The following is a 20,184-nucleotide window of genomic DNA, read 5'->3' on the forward strand; positions in this document are numbered from 1 at the left end:
TGGATGTTGCACCAGATTTTCATGTACTCTAATAAATTGATACTTGCAGCTGGATAATATAACGATACCCCCCATCCACCTCCTTTATCCATCCCCTCCCCTCCATCTGGATGAACAAACTGACCAATAAATGAGTCACGTATTAGCTAACTAAATATAAAATTTTCCACTATTAATATATCCACGTATACTATGTTCATTGTAAAACTAGGATTTCCATTTGGCTGTTTACCAATTATATTACCTACATCATATTGTATAAACACTTATTATAAGGAAAAAGGGGGAATATAGCATCATCTACAACAGGGTTATTGAAAGTGAAAGGAAGGGGAGATGGGGGGAGGGAGGGGGGAATATGTTGCTTTATTTGAAGAAAGTAAAAGTTCCATAGAATATATAGATGAAGATATAGGTAGCTGCTAAATATGATTTAATAGCCAAAGAATACCTAGGTACACATTTTTTTTATAAAAAACTAGTAGGATTTATACCCTGTTATGATTTAGTTGCCTTTTTACTCAGATTAGGGGGGGGGGAGGTCAACTATTAGAATTATTCTACAATCTTATATAAATAAACACAATTTATTATTTTATTTTTTATAATTATTTTGCGGTGGTTTTAGACTATTTTCCTGAAATCTCCCCACCCTCCCCTAAGACTAGGGTGAAGCATCTAGTATTCTATATAATGGAATTAGAAAAGGAGTTGAGTGTGGAGCAGGGCTGGTGGGAGGGGGATAAAAAGGAAAGTTGGATTATGATGGGGAGATTTGAGAAATATTGATTAGATTTGGGGGTCATTGAAAGTGAAAGAGAGCAAGGAAGAATATGTATTAATATTGATCAGGGATCTAAAGGGATGAGATAATGGCCCATAAATTGATGTACATCCCAAAGGAAATAAGGATGACAACATCCATAAAAGCGAAGCACTGAAATGATAGAACAAACGGACATTAACACTTGTATAGTGTCAGAAATGAATAATTAGAATATAAATTTATAGGAGTCGAAGCAAAATTGTAAGTAAATTTGTTGAAAAACTGCTTGATACAGGAAAATGTTTTTGGTCATACTTACGTTTTTAGGACTTCATTATAGAGTTGCTTCGCTTATAATATTATACATTGTTGTCCTAGGAATCAATATACCAAAAATCAGAACAATCGGATGATTGGATCACATAATGTTTCGACTTTGAAACATTTCTACATTGCTTGATAATGAAAAAGTACACACATTTTTTTGGCCAATAAATAAGAAAAAGTTTTAAGAAGCACAGTTTTCCTACAGCGTATCTAGTAAATAAAAAAGAAATAGCATTTAATATACCTACATATCAAGTACTATCATCTATACTCTATAGGGATTTATTCAATCTGAAAGATAAAACTTTTAAATATGAAACATACTACATATATTCCCAACAAGGATGACAACATCCATAAAAGCGAAGCACTGAAACAGTAGGACAAACGGACATTAACATTTGTATAGTGTCAGAACTGAATAATCAGAATATAAATGTATAAGAGTCGAACCAAAATTGTAAGTAAATTTGTTGAAAACTGCTGGATACAGGAAAATGTTTTTGGTCATACTTACGTTTTTAGGACTTCATTATAGAGTTGCTTCGCTTATAATATTATACATTGTTGTCCTAGGAATCAATATACCAAAAATCAGAACAATCGGATGATTGGATCACATAAAAATTTGTTGTTAAAAAAGTAAAAAAATCAACATGTTTAAAATGGATGAACTTTCTGGTAATGAAGGAAGGGGAAGAAGGAAGTGAGATAAAGAAAAATTTTCACTTACAATTTTTTGTCAGATTCCTGGTCCTTTGTCCCTGTAATACATAAGGTATTCGTACTAAAGTATTTAATCATCAACCCAAAACATATAGATATATTTTTGGAAGTTAAGTAAAAAAATTTCTACATTGGCTAAAAGTCGTAAATATTGAACTTCTTTTTAATAACCTTTGTTATGCACTGCTTCTATGTAATTAATTAATGCTGTTATTTTTACGTCGACACTATACCCAACAAAGGCACTTCTACTTACTCCAATTTTCTACACTAGCAGCTGCGCTCCTTGCATCTAGGGACTCTGATTCAAAGGGGAAAATTAGATTAAAACAATGCCAAGACTTAAATCTAAAAAGGAAATAGCCTAAAACCATCAAGGGACCTATGTGAAGCTTACCTAAAATAGAGTGGGACCTATTTGATATAGAGAGAACTTTATCAGTTTAGTAGTCATTGAGATTTTAAGGTTCAAAATTGAGGAGGAATGCTGCCGTTCCCTTTATTACCTTACCCCCTCCCAAATAACAAAACACTGTGCACTTCACTGGTTTGCTTTTACTTTTACTTAATAGGACGTCGTCATAATAAAAGAAGTAATCTCATGGGGATAAATGCCTAATTTGTATACAAACAGAATCAATCAATTACTCCGAGTTTCCGTATTTTTTCCATGGCAAACTATCAATCTTACAAAGTGTAGGAAATATAGACAGATGAAAGTCAACCAATTTACTCACTTCCTACTTATCCATCAATTAAGAGAGACGCTTTGTACAAAAAGGCGTTTTATTTTTGTTACCAAGCACAATTATATTCATGAGTAGGACAGAAATGATATATTTTATAAAATTAGAAAATCTACGATATGATACTTTATCCATTAAATGACAACATCCATAAAAGCGAAGCTCTGAAACGGTATGACAAACGAACATAAACTATTGTAGAGAGTCAGAATTGAATAAGTAAAATATTTTGATACATACATGATACTGTTATATTAAAGGATATACTTACATTTTAGGAGTTGATTATAGAATATTTCACCACTTCTGATGTTGTAATTTTTTGTTCTAGGAATCGATATTCCAAAAATCAAATAAATAGGAAAATTATTTCACATATAAAAGTGTTGTCAAAAAAGATAAAATATCAACATGGTTTAAATGAACGTAGGGAACGATTATAGTTGCTACGCTTTCTAAATCATACCTAACTGTAATAGGAGTCATCATGCAAAGTTTGAAATTGATAGGACAATTCTGACATGTCTAAATTAACGAAAAGAGCTGTTCTTTACTGACGTACATATAAATAAATTATATAAAAGCTGCGCTTTTTAAAAAGCAAAATATGCTTGGGTATTAATAGCAAGGAAACTTATGTTAATAAGTAGTGTAGCAATAAAAGGCTAAACTATTTATTTGATGAATCTATAATTAATTCACATGTGTAGAAAGTATGGACATCAAGTACGTAAGAAGCGAAGCAATAAAAGCAAAACATAATTGATGAAAATAAAATTTAGTTAAACATGCCTATTTATTTTTTATGTGAAAAGACGTTTTATTTCTATTTTATGACCATTGACCATAAGAAGCGCATCAATGCAGTGCTAAGAAATCATTTTAAATTTGCCATTAGATAAAGATGTTAAAATTTCTACGCTGACCTTCAGACAGATTGACGTCAGGATAAATACAAGTTTTAGAGAAGCCACGCTTCTTAATTTTTTTTGTATTAAACACTGAACTAAAGTCAAACTGTTTTAAATTTAATAATTTTGAAAGAATAATTCAACCAATCAGTGAGGGAGAGGACATTGGGCTGTTTATTACACTATAGTCCCTAAAGTTTTATAATAACCAATTCTCATTGCTTGCTCAACAACTTTGGGGACCTATTGATTTTTTATTGGATGAGTGTCCAATCGTTTCAACCACTAATTATAATCTACAGAAGGAGTAATTTTGTGTGTCATCATTAAGATGTACATCAATTTTTTTAGCCATTGTCTTATCCCTTTAGATCCGTGGAACCATATGCCTAGCTGTAACAACCCCTGGGTATAGTCCCTTTCGTAACATCGCCCCATAAGGGGCGATTCGTCGGATTTTTAAAATGACTTTTTGTAGGTTATTTTAGGTTAGGTTAGGGTATATTGGGTTAGGTGATTGCCACACAGGGTTAGATTATTGGCCCCGCAGGGTTAGAGCCAACCGCAGGGGCTAGAAATAGGAAAAAAGCTTCTGTGAAAAATACGAAGAATCGCCCCATAAGGTGCGATGTTACGAAAGGGACTATACCCCAACCCCTTAGATTACCTCGTACGGGCGAGATTGCAGTCCAGGACTTTTTCGACTTGATGTACTGTCCAGGTCCTTGTCCAGCAATCCAGGAAACCAAACACCCAAGGATATTAGGTGAAGTAACATCCACCAGACAACCAATCTGTGATGCACGACCTTTGTCTGAGAAGTTCTAACTGTGCATGGTAACGAGTTGCGCCTGTTTTGGGCCAAGGCATTCCCCCCCACTCTAACAATTTATGTCGCGTATCTGAAATAGTAACGTCTTTAGTTAAGACGCGGTGTCGGACCGAGATTCGAACCTATCACCTTTCCGACGACGAGCGGATGCGCTACGTGTTAAGCCACGGTCGCGGGTCATCAGAAGTAGTAATAACGGCCTTTTGATCTATCTGCCCCCCAAATATTATCTTAAATTGCTTGTTGGCTATACCTTAGTCCTGAACAAATTTGCAGAAAAAAAAAGCGGCAAATTAGATTTTTTAAAGTGACAAACAAACATATAAAAGACAAACATCTTAGCTCGATCTTTAAATCGTTTAAAGGTGATTTAAACCGGGGCGATTCATTTGGCGCACCATCAAATTATTAATATCAATCTTTAAATCGAATTTGCATGGGCGATTTGAATCGGGCAGTGGCGCGGGCCCGGCGCGGCAACGCCACTCACCGAGTGGCATTGCCGGTTTAAATCGGGGTGATTTATTTAATAAATAAATATTTTTTTAATTACTTTAATATTTTATTGCAAAACTATTGTGAAAACATTTTTATAGTTATTTTTAAAATAAATTATATATTAATGTTTTATATAAAATACCATGCTGACACGGAATTTTACATAAAATGCCTTACTGACACGGCTTATGTAATAAAGTTGTACTGGCGCGGATCGATATTTTATTGAGTGTCGCAAGCGATCTAACAACACCGCGCCGAAAATCTTTTAAATATCAATGTTTTATAGGCGCGCTGTGGCTAACCACCAGCGCACCTACAAATCACCTCTGAATCGCCCCGATTCAGCGCACTATAAAAACGATTTAAAGATCCAGCTCTGAATACTTATATAAATAAAGCTAATGATTGTTTTGTGTATGTTCTACATGTCCAGTGACATTGACAAGACAGATGTACACTTATTCTTTACACGTTTATGTATAGACAACAAGACAATACGTGTACAATAGCAGTGCAGCCAAATATGCGTTGCAAATTTCCAAAACGGAAAATAACATATGTAGAAGATTACCAATAGCAGGCCGGTATACATTTAAAGCGACCAATGGCATACAAGTCCGTCCGTATATGTTAGCTTCTTTCGTTAATTTAGGCATGTTAGAATTGTCCAATCGAATTTAAACTTTTAATGGTGATTCCTAAAGTAGTTAGGTACGCTTTAGAAAGCGTAGCTACTCTATAATCGTTATCAGAATATTCGTACGTCCATTTTAAACATGTTGATTAACAACTTTTTACCACAAATTTTTATATGATAGAATTATCCGATTGATGTGATTCTTCGAATACTGATTCCTAGGACAACAAAGTAAAATGTTATAAGCAAAGCACCACTATAACAAAGTCCTATAAATGTAAGTATATCCTTAAACAATATCCTGTATTTAATCAGTTTTTCAAAAAATTTACTTACAATTTTGTTTCGAATTTTATACATTTACAATATTCTTATAATTCAGTTCTGACACTCTACAAGTGTTAATGTTAGTTTGTCCTACCGTTTTAGAGCTTCGCTTTAATGGATGTTGTCATCCTTGTTTAAGCACAATTAAATAAGGGGAAATAGTAAATAAAGTAAGGGAGGAGGGTCATCTGTGCTCAACTAGGACTTTAGGTGTAAGCACCCACAAAGCTTCAATTGATACATACATGAATTTATCCAATAAAAAGAATAAACATGAATAGTCGCTTTCGTCGCCACGCCCCTTAAGGGGCGATTCATCGTATTCTTAAAATGGCTTTTGAAAGGTTATTTCTGGTCAGATTAGGTTATACCCACAGGGTTAGGCAATTGGCCCCGCAGGATTAGAGCCCCTTGCAGGGGCTAGAAATACGAGAAAAGCTACTATGAAAAAAAAAACTAACAATCGCCCCTTAAGAAGCGTTGCCACGAAAGGGACTATACCCGAATAAAGGAATGAAGTAAGTTATAGAGAAGCTGCACCGTAAATAAGTAAAGTACGGAGAAAAAGAGATTATATAAAAATAACTATCTAGGTTATCTACTACAATACGCCATATAGATATATATATTTGGTCTTTCACTACGACGTAATTATGGAATATTCCTTTAAGAATTGTTAAACAAAGAGATTTTTATATCTATAATACAAAGTAGAATTATGTCTCTTTGTCTTCTGTCGGTCTGCAGCTTAAGATCTCGCTAACCACAGAACCGACAGGGTTGTGCTTCTATGGAAGTATAAAGATACAGGTCCTGTGAGGGTATTAGGATATTTTCTTTTAAGAAGCGAAGCTTTTCTATAATTAGGGTCGGTCCGTCCGTACGTAACGGGTAGCTTTTATCGTTAATTTAGGCATGTTAGAATTATTCTTTTGAACTTTGCATGATGATTCCTCTAGTAGTTAGGTACGATTTAGAAAGCGTAGCAACTTAATAATCGTTACTAGAATGTCCGTATGTCCATTTTTAATTTTTTTATCAACAATTTTTTATGAGATATAATCGTCCGATTGACCTGATTTTTGGAGTATTGATTCCTATTACAATAAGGCACAATATTATAAGCGAAGCAACTCTATAATCAAGTCAAAAAATGTCAGTATGTCCTTAACCCTTACAGATCGGGCCCCAATTCCCACCTTAATAGATCGGGGGGGGGGGGGGGGGGGGTCATATTGACCCCCCCCTCTATCTCGGCTTCTGTTACAGATAAAGACGTAAAATTTTTTTCTGGTGGTTCATGTGTATTTTTAGAGAAAATTACTTTTTCTAGTCATAGTGGCCAGGCCGCTCCTTAGCCGCTTTTTAGCGGCCAGCCGCTAAATTTTAAAACAGCTGTAGAGCGGCCAATTTTGCAGCTAGGATGACCAAATTTTAGGACGAACTTTTATTTTTCATAACAAAAAAATTACTTTTTCTGATCATCGCCGAAAAACGGCAAATAACGTAAACCGCCATTTTCGGCGGTAAAACGGCGGGTGGCGGCGCAAATTAATATTTTTATCTGTTTATTGTTGCTCAAGAATTTACCAAAAAATTTTTTAGGTCTCTAGCTGTAATAGAAGCCACGATATTCATGATATATGTCTGTAGTAAAAGCCGGACAAAAATCGGTCATAAAGTCGGTCAAACGGTCATAACACCACTTTTCTCATAAGGTCATTGATATCTCAGTATTCACCAAAAAAATTTTAGGTTTCTACCTTACACACAAAAGTCATAATGTAGAAATTAAGATTTATTTAGAATTTTTTTTAAATTTTGGTGCTACCCAACCGACTTTGACCGGACACCACGACCGACACAGACCAGATATCTTAATAAAATCAACTCTTGCCGACGCATAATTACTAAACTTAAAAAGTCATGAAGTCACAGCTCTCCATCTTACCTACAAAAAAAATGACATTGAAAAAACTAGAGGGGGGGGTCAATATGACCTCCCCCCCCGATCTGTAAGGGTTAAACAGTATTCTAAATTAGAAGTTTTGCGACAAATTTACATATAATTTTGTCGAAACGTTTCAGACGGACAGACAGAATTATTATAGAATTATAGAGTAGCTTCACTAATAAAAAAACTAACTGAAAAAATGTATTTTCATTTGTAGATTTTCAACACACTTACAAATATACATAGAATAAATTAGATAGATTAATAACAATGCTTCCATTCTGGTAAATCACACCAAGTTGATAGTTTAAAAAAATTGTTATATTTGTATAGTATTGGAAATAATAAGTCTTTGATATTTCTATCATGGTTATGATGCTCAATCAATGGATCACCTAGAATAAAAGTTTCTACAATCTTTAATTAAAATGCAAAAAAAAGTTTAAATTTTGCCTTCCTAATAAATCAGATAAAATTAGAGAAAGTTTTGGATCATGAAAACGATGCAGCAGGTTGCGTCTTATTTTTACAGTACCTCTTCTCCTATTTCTAACCCCTACCGGGGGCTATAACCCTACGGGGCAATCATTAACATTTACCTAACCTGACCTAAAATAACCCCTCAAAAGCTAAAGAGAAAATACGACGAAACCGCTACTTCATATTCTTTCCAGGCCATGATCAGATTTTTTAAAATACTCTATAAGAGATGAGCAGAATATTTGAATTTTTTAGAGGGGGTATAATAAGGTTTTTTAAAAGTTGGAGGGTAAAAAACTAACTTTAAAAAAATTTATGGGGTACCAATTTAACCCCCCCCCCCCCCTAAGACGTCTTGAGTGTCTTCTATTTTAAGTTATGCCATAAATTTGTTCAACCAAGGTAAACACCCCTTTACCTCGCCACTTAAATGTCTTGACTGACTACTATTTTAAGCTATGCCAGAAATTTGTTCTGCTAGTTTAAGTTTTTTTTTCAATTTACCTTTACAATAGTAATAATCAGATGGATAACAGTCTCTGCAGGAAGGAAATTCCAACTTTATTCCATTATCCTCAAATATTTTTGGAACATGGATCTAAAAATTATTATAAACTGTAATAAACAGTAATTTCTAATATTATGTAAAACTTAGTTTGGATCCTTTATCTTTTAATGCTTTGTATTACCTGATAATTATAAAGACAAGGAAGAACATAAACCTTAAAAAAGTTATTTTCAAATTTAGTCAAATTAATTAAAATTTCATTCAAATTAAAGTATATATTATAAAGTTTTTATAATCATTAAGAATTAACCTGATTTTTTTCTTTCCATTTGATTAAAACATAAACAATCTAAAACAAAAAAAATAAGATTTTATACTTTTTATATTTAAACAGAATATTTAAAATATGTCTCCATCTGTAAATTTTGTTCATTTAGTCATGTTAGAATTGACCTCTCGATTTCAAACTTTGCATGATAATTCATATAACAGTCAGGTATGTTTTTGGAAGCTATAGCAAATTTATAATCGTTACCATGATGTCCGTACGTCCATTTAAAACTTGTTGATTTTTAACCTTTTTGACAACAATTTTTTATGTGATAAAATTATTCTATTTATCTGATTTTTGCAAAAATGATTTCTATTACAATAAGGTACAATATCATAAGCGAAACATATCTATAATCAAGTCCTACAAATGTAAGTAAGTACTTAAACAGTATCCTGTACTTAAGCAGTTTTGCAACAAATTTACTTATAATCTGCTTAACCAGTTCTGACATTCAACAAGTGTTAATGTTTGTTTGTCTTACCATTCGCTATTATGGATGTTGTCATCCTTGTTTATTAGGTATTATACTATTAAACATACCTGATCACTAAGATTTAGTATTTTCAATTCAGTCAGATACTTATTTAATTTCTTTGGGCTGAACAATCTTTTATACTTGTTGTCCTTTCTTAATTTTTCTAAATTCATCAGAACTACTCCAGAATTTACACCCTGCAAATTTATTATTTTATTAATTACTTTTTATTAACAACAAGTAGTCTTTACTACCAGTAGACGGGATTGATACCCTACCCCCCTCCCCACATCTGCAATCTGTGAAGTTTTTATTTGATACCTATAATTGTGAAAACTTTAGCATCACAGAAACTGAGAATTTTTAACAATTACAATAGGTCTCCTAATATTTTTTTGTTGAAAAAGTTGTATTTTGGAAGGTAGCATTTTTTTCATTGAGATTTCGCCCCTAGAAGGATTTTACACCCTGTATTTGTTTTTTTTACCAAAAATTGGGGGAGTGGACATTTTTTTATTCAGTAGTTAAAGATAGATGGAAAGACATCGTTCTACTTTGTATTATAATATAGTTGACATAGGATTATTTAAATAACAAAAGTAATCTGAGGTTACTCTCTTTTTATCAATAATAGTTATTTATCCTATCATTTTATAAAAAGCTTTCCGCGGATATAAAAATGTACAATTATAAGATTTAAACCATTTTTAAAAATGCTTAAGGTACAGGCTAAAAATAACTGGTTTCAATCTTATGATTGTACATTTTTATATTTGTAGAAAACTGGATATAATATTTCAGTATTGTTAAGAACTGGTTCTAATTCACCAGTTATTAATCACTTTTGAAGTGATACTGGAAAAAAAATGGATCACAAAAAAACTGTACTTGTGTAAATGGATAGGGTTCCCCATACTGCATGCCAGTCAGTGTTCTCCCTCTGTACCAAGATGTTCCTAATGCCTCATTTGCCCACTCTTTTCCAAGTCCTAATGACTCTTCACTGAAAATAGATAGTATCAGGATGTTCGAGCGTATGTCTGTGCTAGCCGCTGAACCCATATGGTTTACCTTTATAAGGTAGCTTCTCATAAATCCTGGTATGGTCTATTTTAGGGGAGAAATCGCCCCAAATGAAAAATTACCCCCCTAAAAAAATGTAATTGAAAAAAAACTATAATTAAAAATGAGGAGTAAGGATGTCAACCCCCCCCACGAAAAAAATTTCTTTTTTCTTCTTTAAATCTAAAATAAAATTGGGTTATCAAATTCAACTCCCCCCTTCTTAAGTGCCCCTAGTCTAAAAAAATTTATAACTTCTACAAATTACCTACTCATGTGATCAAAGTATTCATACAGATTCATAACATCAGTTCTAGAAGAGATTTCTATTAAAAGTTAAATTTGGAGATAAAACCTAAAGGTTTTAGAGAATCTTTTTTTTAGGATATTGGTATGATTTTCTGATTTCTGATTACACAAGATTTTTTTTATTTATGATAACCAAAGATTTTTTGGTTTCAATTATTTTTATTTTTAATGATTACCTGAACCTTAGATCAACATCAATAATAATAATCTTCTTAAATACGCTTGGTAATATTCCAGGTAAAAGAAATTGTATCCAATATAGTTCCTAAAAATCAAGTAAAATTTAAAGATATTTTGGTGAATTTTATTCAGAATTTCAACTTTTCTGATTTACTCAATTCTTCTTGTGTTTACTTTTTTGTTAGAAATACAGTTGAAAAAGGAAAAATAGGGGCTTTCAATTTAAATTTTAGCAAAATTCACCTTTTCACATTCATGGTTAAGGTTGGTGCCTGAATATGCTATTGCTGTTTCTTCTGGATTTTCAGCAAAATGATCCTGTGAGCAAGCCTTTTGATTTAGAAATTTTAAAACCCGGTTTTTTTATTCTCTATAAAAAATATTCAGCTAGAAATATTTCTCAACCCAATTTAAAAGGAAAAAGTCTACTTTAAAAACACTCATTATCAATCCCATCTCTTAGTGAAGCAAATTTAGCTTGGTCAGTTAAATCTCTATGCAGTAAAACTATACTTTTACTTAAATTTTTATACAATTTAAACTTTTCAAAACTTTAAAGGAGTCAACAACTCAAAGAAAATAAAATAAAAACATAAAATGAAGATAAACATTAATCTGTATAGTGTAATTATCAAAATTAGATAATAGGTATGATTATTGATTATTTTATTTTGCATAAACTTTATGATAGTACCTAATCAATACTTTAGATTGATATACTATGCAGCAAGAGATTCAATAAATAACTAACTAAATAACAGAAAAATACACAAAAACTAAAGTAAACTTGAATGCAAATTTTTTGTATTTATTAAATATGGTAATCATAGTTATTGTTGTTACTAATGATCACTACTTTAAATTGCATATACTTCATGAGTTTAGATATTCTTTTTCTACTTTATTTTACAGCTGATATTTCGTTAGTTTTAGGCCATTTTTTATAAAAGGTAAATCAAAATCAAAAGGCATTATTTCCATTGCAGTATAACTGAATTCTTTAAAACATAACTCTCTTCTGTAAGCATCTAAATTAAAAAAAAAAGATTTGTTAATCCTTTTGTGCTTTGTTTTGGGGAGGATGTTCTTTATTCTGTATGTACTAAAAGTTCGTATTGATTTGGTTCCATTTTTAATTGTTAAATGTATTCAGCTATTTTTGTGGGGGGGGGGGGGGAGAATATACCAACCCTTTGATCAAGTTAATTTTTAAAATTTCGTTAGAAATATTTGAATCAAATATAGTAACAAATCAAAGATAAATATTTGGCTTACTGTCTTCTACCTATTTCTTTTCTGTGGTTCTTATTAAAATAATCTATGTCAACTAAATCAACTTTCAATCTGAAATATCATACATACAATTATTAATTTGTAGTACTTGAAAATTATAGTAAGAATAAAAGATTGATTTTTGAAACCAATGTATTGCCCTGCAACCCCACTCCTCAATGGCACCTGTTCTTTGCACAAACAAGACTGATAACATCCATGAATAGCAAAGCACAAAAAAATCATGGATGGAAACAAGGGGGGGGGGTAAGGGGGTGATTGGTATTACCCCCCCTCCCCCCCCCTCCAAATAAAAAAGCTTTGACGCATATAGCAGTACAAACTGACTGATGTACGTACAGACAAAGTAAATTATGTAGAGTAGCTTTAATATTAAAAACACAGTCATAAAAAAACTATGTTACTTTTGAGATATTTATTTTATGGATCAGTTAAAGTTAAATTGCTCAAATAAATAGATACCTTGGAAGCTTCCAATATTTTTGTGCTTTACTTCTATCTTTTGTATTAATTAACTTCATTGTGATTATTCTTCCTAATTCTTCTTTGAACACAAATGGTATAACTTCCTAATAAATAAAATTTAATAATTCAAATTTTATCAATTTTCAAAAGTGTCAAATAACTCATATAACAAAAAACTCATATAACATAAATAAATAAAAGTATGAGCAATTTCTGTGTAATGAAAGTTGTCGCAAATATAGGTATTTAATAATGATTACAAAAGAAGCAAAACATGTTAAAGTAAGTAAATCATAGTGTAGATGCTTCTTGATTTGTGGATCTTCATAACAAATTTAAGATGTCTATCTTGCAGAAGAGAAAGAAAAATTTGGATTACTTGAATCTTACACCAGATTATCATGTATTCTGATAAAGTGAAACTTGTAGCTGGCTAAAATAACGATCCACAATCCCACCCACCCCCTTTACCCCATCTCCTCCCTTCCTACTGGATGAACGAACTAACCAACAAGTTAAGTCCATGTTAGCAACCTAAATTGACGACAATATCGAAGAATAAGTAAGGGAGTCAGGGAGGGGACAATGGATCGAGTATTCAATTTTTAGGAGTCTTAGACTTTGAGTACTGGCTTAAAGGGAATGTGCAAGAATTTATCAGGTTCTGACTGATTTTGGGTAGTAGCGCATCATTGCCGCTAACTAGCTGAGTTAGTTTTGAATATAGCAGACAAGTATCAATAAACAGAAATGGCTGGTTTTAACAATTCTTTTTTTCTCCAAAAAATATCATTTCATAGATAAAAACTTTTTTTGTGATATTTGTGTAATAAATAATCTAAGGTGAATCTAAGGAATATGGGGTGAACGAGGTAGTAACTAATTACAGAATGTCAGTCTGATGTATTGGTAATCTAATTTTCAAATGAATGCTTTTTTTCTTAGAACTTTTTTCTTATTTTATAGTTTTCTAAATTTGATTAACAAACCCTTTACAATTTTCTTCAAATTTTCTGGATAGATCTGGATTTCACGGCCTTTTAGCGAAAACTCTTAAATTGAATTAATTGCCCATTGTCCCCTCCCTTACTCCCTGCACACCATGTGAGTTATAGAGAAAATCAGATTTTATACATAGTCAAGAAGGGGGTGTAACCCCCCCTTTTGGCAAAATTAAGGGGGATAAATACATCAGCTAAAACCAACACCCCTTGATTTTGGTTTAAACTGGATATAATATGATGTGATACATAATTTTTAATATATATTAGGACCGGTTCTAATTAAGCGGATAATTCAAAGCCTGATACTGGAAAATAATTACCTTAGTATTTTTATCAGTGATGAAAATAAAGTGTAGGGGAGTTCCAGTACTTTCAGATAATATTGAGTGCACCAGTCGTCTTAGGTATATTAGGTACCTGCATACAAAAACATAAGTAGCGAGGCTCAAAAACAGATGAAGTGAGATATATACAAAAAAAAAGGAAAAAAAGAATAAGTTTATTTGATAAATCATGAAAAAAATCCCGAAATCTTTATAAAAAAAATAAGTGTTCATAATATTGTAAGAGGTTCTCGCATACCCTGCTGAAATGTTTCTCCCAGCTGGTTAACCCTAGTGGTGGTGGGGGGGGGGGGGGTGGCGTTGAACGCCCTCCCCTCCGATTTTTTCTGCAGCAGCCGAAATTTATGTTTTTAGATTTCTAATAAAAAATTTACATAAACAAGGGACATGCACAAAATTTTTTAGCCCTCCAGCTTTAATAGGAGCTGAGATAATAGGGGAAGGGGGTTAACGCCCCCCCCCTTCCCGATCGTTAAAGGTGCGGCAATGAAAGCCTTCCCCCCTCCCCTTTACTTTACTAAATCCCCTCCCATGACCATGGAGGAACGTATTATCCAATATATGAGGGATATATTTGCAACCGGCACCAATAGAAACTTTCTCCTGCACGCCCCTCTTAACTCTTTTCCAACTATCTTTAACAACCTTCCACTTGAAATTAAGTTAATTGATAATAAAAATATTTTTAAGAAAAAATGTTTTACTTATTACCTAAACAAAATTGAGTTTTAATTAAAATGCAAATAATTTTTTTTCTTTTTACTCAACATTGGTTAATACCAAAGTGTAATCTACACTGTTCTTTTTGGATTTTCTTTGTTTAAACCAATCAGGAAAGGATTTTTATGTTTTTAAGATTTTTTTTTAGATTTTCGCAAGTCTTGTTTCTATCCATACTCCTTATTTTATTTTTAGCCCTCGACTTTCTGTAAGCATTAAACTTCTTTGATAAAATTCAATAAAACAGCATTTTCTTAACCTCAAATCATAACGAATAGGTTCCGTAGGAACCGACACACATACCCAAGTATAGAGTAGCTTGGCATAGTTTGTTTTTTATCCATTTTTATCGTTTTTTTATATCGGTTTTTTATCGATTTTTATCGGTTCTTTACCCATATTTCAACCATATTTTATTTCTTTTATATTATTTTATCCAGCAGCTAACGAATCACGCAACCTCTATCTATCTAATAAAAATAACAAAGTTTTGTTGAATTTTGGCCGAAAATTTATTTATTTATTCAAATTTTGATATCGAAATTTATTAAAATGACTATCGCAGACGGGTTAAGCTCTTGTACAGAGGGCATAGCCATCTATGAGTCGTAGTCGCTGGAGTCGCCGTAGGCGCCGTCGGGTTCCTGGTTGAGCAGCTCCTCAAGGATGTCCTGCTGGACTGTGACCAGGCGGTCCATTGCGGCGATGGCGTCCATGTTGGCTTGGAAGGACCGGGCGTACGTGGGCATTGCTTGAATTAACCGCACGACTAACCCATAGTTTCCATACATCATACGGAGGACTTCTTCATCGATGACGTCGTTGCGGAACCTCCTCCACATCAACATGTCCCCCTCGTACACGACGCCCATCAACCTGCGCTTGACCATAAACCAGAGGTCTAAACAGCGCCTGTCTACCCCCGGAAATGGGAGTAGATCAGGCACTGCCGCGAGGTTCAACAGCTGCTGGACGTCGGGTACGGGTACAGGATCATCTGCTTCTTCGCTGGTGTCAAGCATGGCGACGAGCTCCTGTACCTGAGCATGGAGGGGAGCATCTTCCTCACCTCCAGCATCTACCGGAATTCCCGGCGCTCCTCCTGGTATAGCACCTTGGCCTTGTCCTCCTTCCTCTTCTTCTTGATTTGACATCTTGGAAACAATTAAATCTTGACCTAATCTCCCCCATATTTATACCCCCCTTGTGTTTTAATACCATATATTATGTAATCTTTAATTAAACTTATTAATAAGTAATACACTTTCCCTACTTCCGCTTCCCGCTTATTTTCCCCTATGCTTTATAACCAATTGTTTTTCCTCCCGCCTTTTTTATGCGCTATACCAGGAAACCACTCCTCCCCCCACCCCCTCTTTTTCCCCCCTTTGCCTATACCAAACAATACGCGCCGCTCAGTCTGACAAGTAGCCACGGTCGTGAATAAACCGCTCACTACGCCCCTTTTCTCCTCTCGATTTTCCCCCCCCCCATCCTCCCCTTTACCCTTTCAATTCTTTAACTTTTCCCCAATACTTAATCAAGTCTTTACTTTACCAACTTATATTCTTTTTATTTATTTCACTTCCTATTTTGATGCCAATACAATATTAATAATATTAATAGGTTTAACCCATAGCAACATATTAACAACATATTTACAGACATCCTATTACTTTACCAATTTCTTTTTTTTATAATTAAAGTTCATTGCAAGATATCTAGGATTTATTAATAAAATAAAATTGATGAATTTATGGTATGATTTAAAATAAGTACACAAAATAATTTTATTTTAACTCTAATTTTTAACAGTACTATTTCTCACTGAACAATTCATCTTAATAGCCATAGTTATTCAAAATTAGCAGCATAACTTTTCAAATGTTCTATTTTTCACGGGTATATCTTGTGGATATTTCTGTGGATTTTTTGTGGATATCTTTGTAGATATTTTTTGTAGATATTTTTCGTGGATGTTTTGTGGGTATTTTTGAGGATATCTTGTATATGAAGTTGTAGAGAATTTGACCGTCACTGGTCCTGGACCGGTAATGGCCACTTTCTAGAGTTAAAGTTGGAGACATGCCCCCTCTTGAGCAGTAATCTGCTGAGCAATTTCACCCAATTTATTTTCATGATACTCCATGTCCTTGTTTGGATTGTACAGAGTGAGTGCCAACTCGGTTTCAAGATAACCCTGCTGGTATAGTAGACGGGCTACCTCACGACGCACTTCCTCGCTGACATTGTCACCATTAACTATATTGAGAAGTCGTTGATATGTTATTGTCAATCGATTGCGTAGCGGCTGCCACATTTGTTGGTATTCTTCCTCTCCGAACATTTTTCGTGCCTAAAAAATAGTAAGATTAAGACTCTACTAAAAGCAAAGCTATGACCAAAATTAAGCACGCGACAGCGCGCCACAGTTTTTTATCTTTACCATGACCCACTTTCACCCCTCTCTTTTATAAAAAAGGCGTGATTAATATAACGTTTTTTTGGGAACCAACCCCTCTCCCCTCTCCCCCAATCCCCCCCACGTCCCACTACATGTTTGTACCCCATTCACAGCTATGCTGTGACTAGTTCTCAAAACACAAAAATCAGATTCCGGAGGAATCGAACCTTACACACTTAGGGGACACGCTCCCTTCACCTCAAAATACCAAAATCAGATTCCGTAGGAATCGCATAAGACCTATATTTTTATAGTTTTTTGTACACTAGTGGATTTTTATATCCCTTCCCAAGAAATAAAACTCAGATTCCGTAGGAATCGAAACCAATCATTACTCCTTGTTCACTTAGGTACCTAAATACGTCACATAGGTACGGTTTATTATCTATAGACACATCTTCTAAGTATTTTATTTATTGGTATTGGACCAGCGTTGTCGCGATATTTATCGTTACCCTGTAATTATTAGTGTGGAGATGTCCTTAGACACGGACAAACCCCACTCTATAATGAAAATAATTTGTTACAAAGGAAACTGTCTGGGTAGAGTTGATAAGGGATCACAACGGGAATAGCAACTTCTCACGAAGGTTTTGGTTCCTTAATTGTTCCGAATTTATGCTTGGAGGAGTTGCAACTGACAGTAGGAGGATGTCAAGATACTGTATTTATTATTATTATCATTATTGTTAAGATTGTTTTGCACATATAACATTGTATCGGCTTGGCAAGCGTCAAAGTACACCAGTGGCTCCACAACCCTTAAAGGGTTATGCCAACTATCTGGTACAATGTTGCATGGAATTTTTCTTGTAAAATAATATTTTCATCCTATTCGAACTGGCCTGGCAACTAGGTGGAGACGAAGTTCGGCCAATTCCATGCTAGGTACTTAATGATAGTTATTATGTAAATTGTTCTTAAACTTGAATCAAACATAACAAACCAGAAGAATCAAACCAATCAAAGCATAGTAACTTAATGTATGATATATACTTAATAAAACATGTTGTACCTTTGAGGAAAATAAATCTTATCTTATCTTAACCTAAATTGACAATAGAAATTCTCCTGTCAATATCCACGTATTCAAGATCCAGTCTTCCTGAATAAATTCTATTACCTGGGCGGATTAATGTTGATGTCCTGTGTCATTGTAAAATTATAGATGGTAAACACAGACACCAGGGGGACATAGTCCTCCCCAGCTAATTCCAACATGGAGGGGTGGCTAAATTCCCCGCTCATATCCCACACATCAGTATTCTTATTGTCTACCGTCTCATTGTTTTGTTGCTGTTTAGATGTAGTGGTAGTAATTGTTGGAATAAGATCTTCAGTAAATTCATCCTCATTCATTGGGTCTTTGGTCATTAATTCTTCAACCTTAAAAAATCAGGGATATTAAGGGATAGGACAAGGATAATAATAAATTTATGTAAACTCAAATTAATTTATATAAAAGTAAAAATCTCCTTGATAGGGGTCTACACCAGCCTAATGTACCCCCCCCCCCCACACACACATTTACTACAGCCAAGGGGGATACCAAGTTTTAAAAATAGTCACATATCCCTTTAATTTAAAACCCTGACAATAAAATTACACCCCTATTGTTATCTGTATTACACCCCTTTCAAAGCTTACACCCCTCAATTTTTTATTTAGGTGGTGTCAAATTTTATCTGCGCTTCGCGCACTCTCATGACAAAAACCCTGTGCACGGCACCTATAAAATTCCCTGGTTATTTACCTGTTCATTAATACAATTGGAGGCACAAACAAAGAAAAGTAAACTATAATACTTAACATTTTTCATCTGAAATAGACGATAATAAATCTCATATAATAAAAGGAAGGAAAAAGCATCCAATAACTTAAAATGAAAAATAATGGATAGTAAAAAAAACCTGGATCAAGTCAAGCAGAGTGTGTTAATATCCTGTTTTGATGAAATATTGGCATACTATGTTTTACTTGAATGAATACTGTCAAACTCTGCTTTACTTGACAAATTATTGGCACACCCTGTTTTACTTGTTGCGTTTGGCACACTCTGCTTGACTTGATCTAAAAACCTTACTGTTTTATTTCTTAGAGATCTTCTACTTTTGAAGGTAATCTTGATACCATTGGTGGTAGGTTATATGTCATTTAGGGCGAATTGAATAAATTCTTTAACTATGTATTATATGCAGTATAGCTTTTCAATAATTAGACGAACATTTGCATTTGTACGTATGATTAAAGTTAAGTATAATATTCAAAACTAGCGGCTACGACCCAAGAGGAGTGTAGGGGTACTCAAGGTGGGATGGGAAGGGGGTATTCAACCCTCCTCCCTTTTTTTTAATTTCAAAGGAAAAGAAAATAATTGGGAGAGGTTGCGATATCTCTTGGGAGGGTGTTGGTACTCTGCCCCCCAAAAAGTTATAAACTTTCTTAGGACCTTTGTGAGGCTACATTGTAAAGAAGAACCAAATCGGTTACGAGATTCTTCGGTAAAGACTGACAGATACACACACACACAAACAAACAGACATCATGTTACTTTTAAATGAGGATTTAAAAACAGTAGAGTTGCTTCAAGCAATATATTTACTTGCTTAATGAAACCTCATTTTTATGGATTTATGGACAATCCCTGCTAAGATAAAATATGAAGTGATGTATGGAAAAAATTTATAAATGTTAAATTATTTTTAACTAGCGGATACGCCCCTAAAGGCCTCTAGGGGCACTTGATATAAGAGGGGAGAGTCGAATTTGCTAACTCAATTTATCATTTTAGATTTGAAAAGAAAAAGTAAAAAAAAATT

The 20,184-nt window shown here is 33.7% G+C and overlaps 1 protein-coding gene across 1 annotated transcript; it reads right to left on the bottom strand.

The window, feature by feature from the left end:
• Positions 1-7,915: 7,915 nt before the first annotated feature.
• On the bottom strand, positions 7,916-19,222 carry LOC145331067 (uncharacterized). Its single transcript, XM_080175684.1, has 15 exons — positions 19,119-19,222; positions 18,489-18,751; positions 14,158-14,254; positions 12,831-12,937; positions 12,361-12,419; positions 12,052-12,103; positions 11,319-11,391; positions 11,072-11,160; positions 10,855-10,899; positions 10,413-10,527; positions 9,590-9,721; positions 9,026-9,064; positions 8,897-8,929; positions 8,712-8,805; positions 7,916-8,122 (listed from the first exon to the last, which is right to left on the bottom strand). The coding sequence occupies exons 1-15, from the start codon at positions 19,182-19,184 to the stop codon at positions 7,989-7,991; spliced, it is 1,398 nt and encodes a 465-aa protein (XP_080031810.1). The 5' UTR covers positions 19,185-19,222; the 3' UTR covers positions 7,916-7,988.
• Between the last annotated feature and the right edge of the window lie 962 nt (positions 19,223-20,184).

The sequence above is a fragment of the Acartia tonsa genome, chromosome 11, assembly GCF_053477335.1.
Source record: "Acartia tonsa isolate MP-2025a chromosome 11, ASM5347733v1, whole genome shotgun sequence".
Lineage (NCBI taxonomy): Eukaryota > Metazoa > Arthropoda > Copepoda > Calanoida > Acartiidae > Acartia > Acartia tonsa.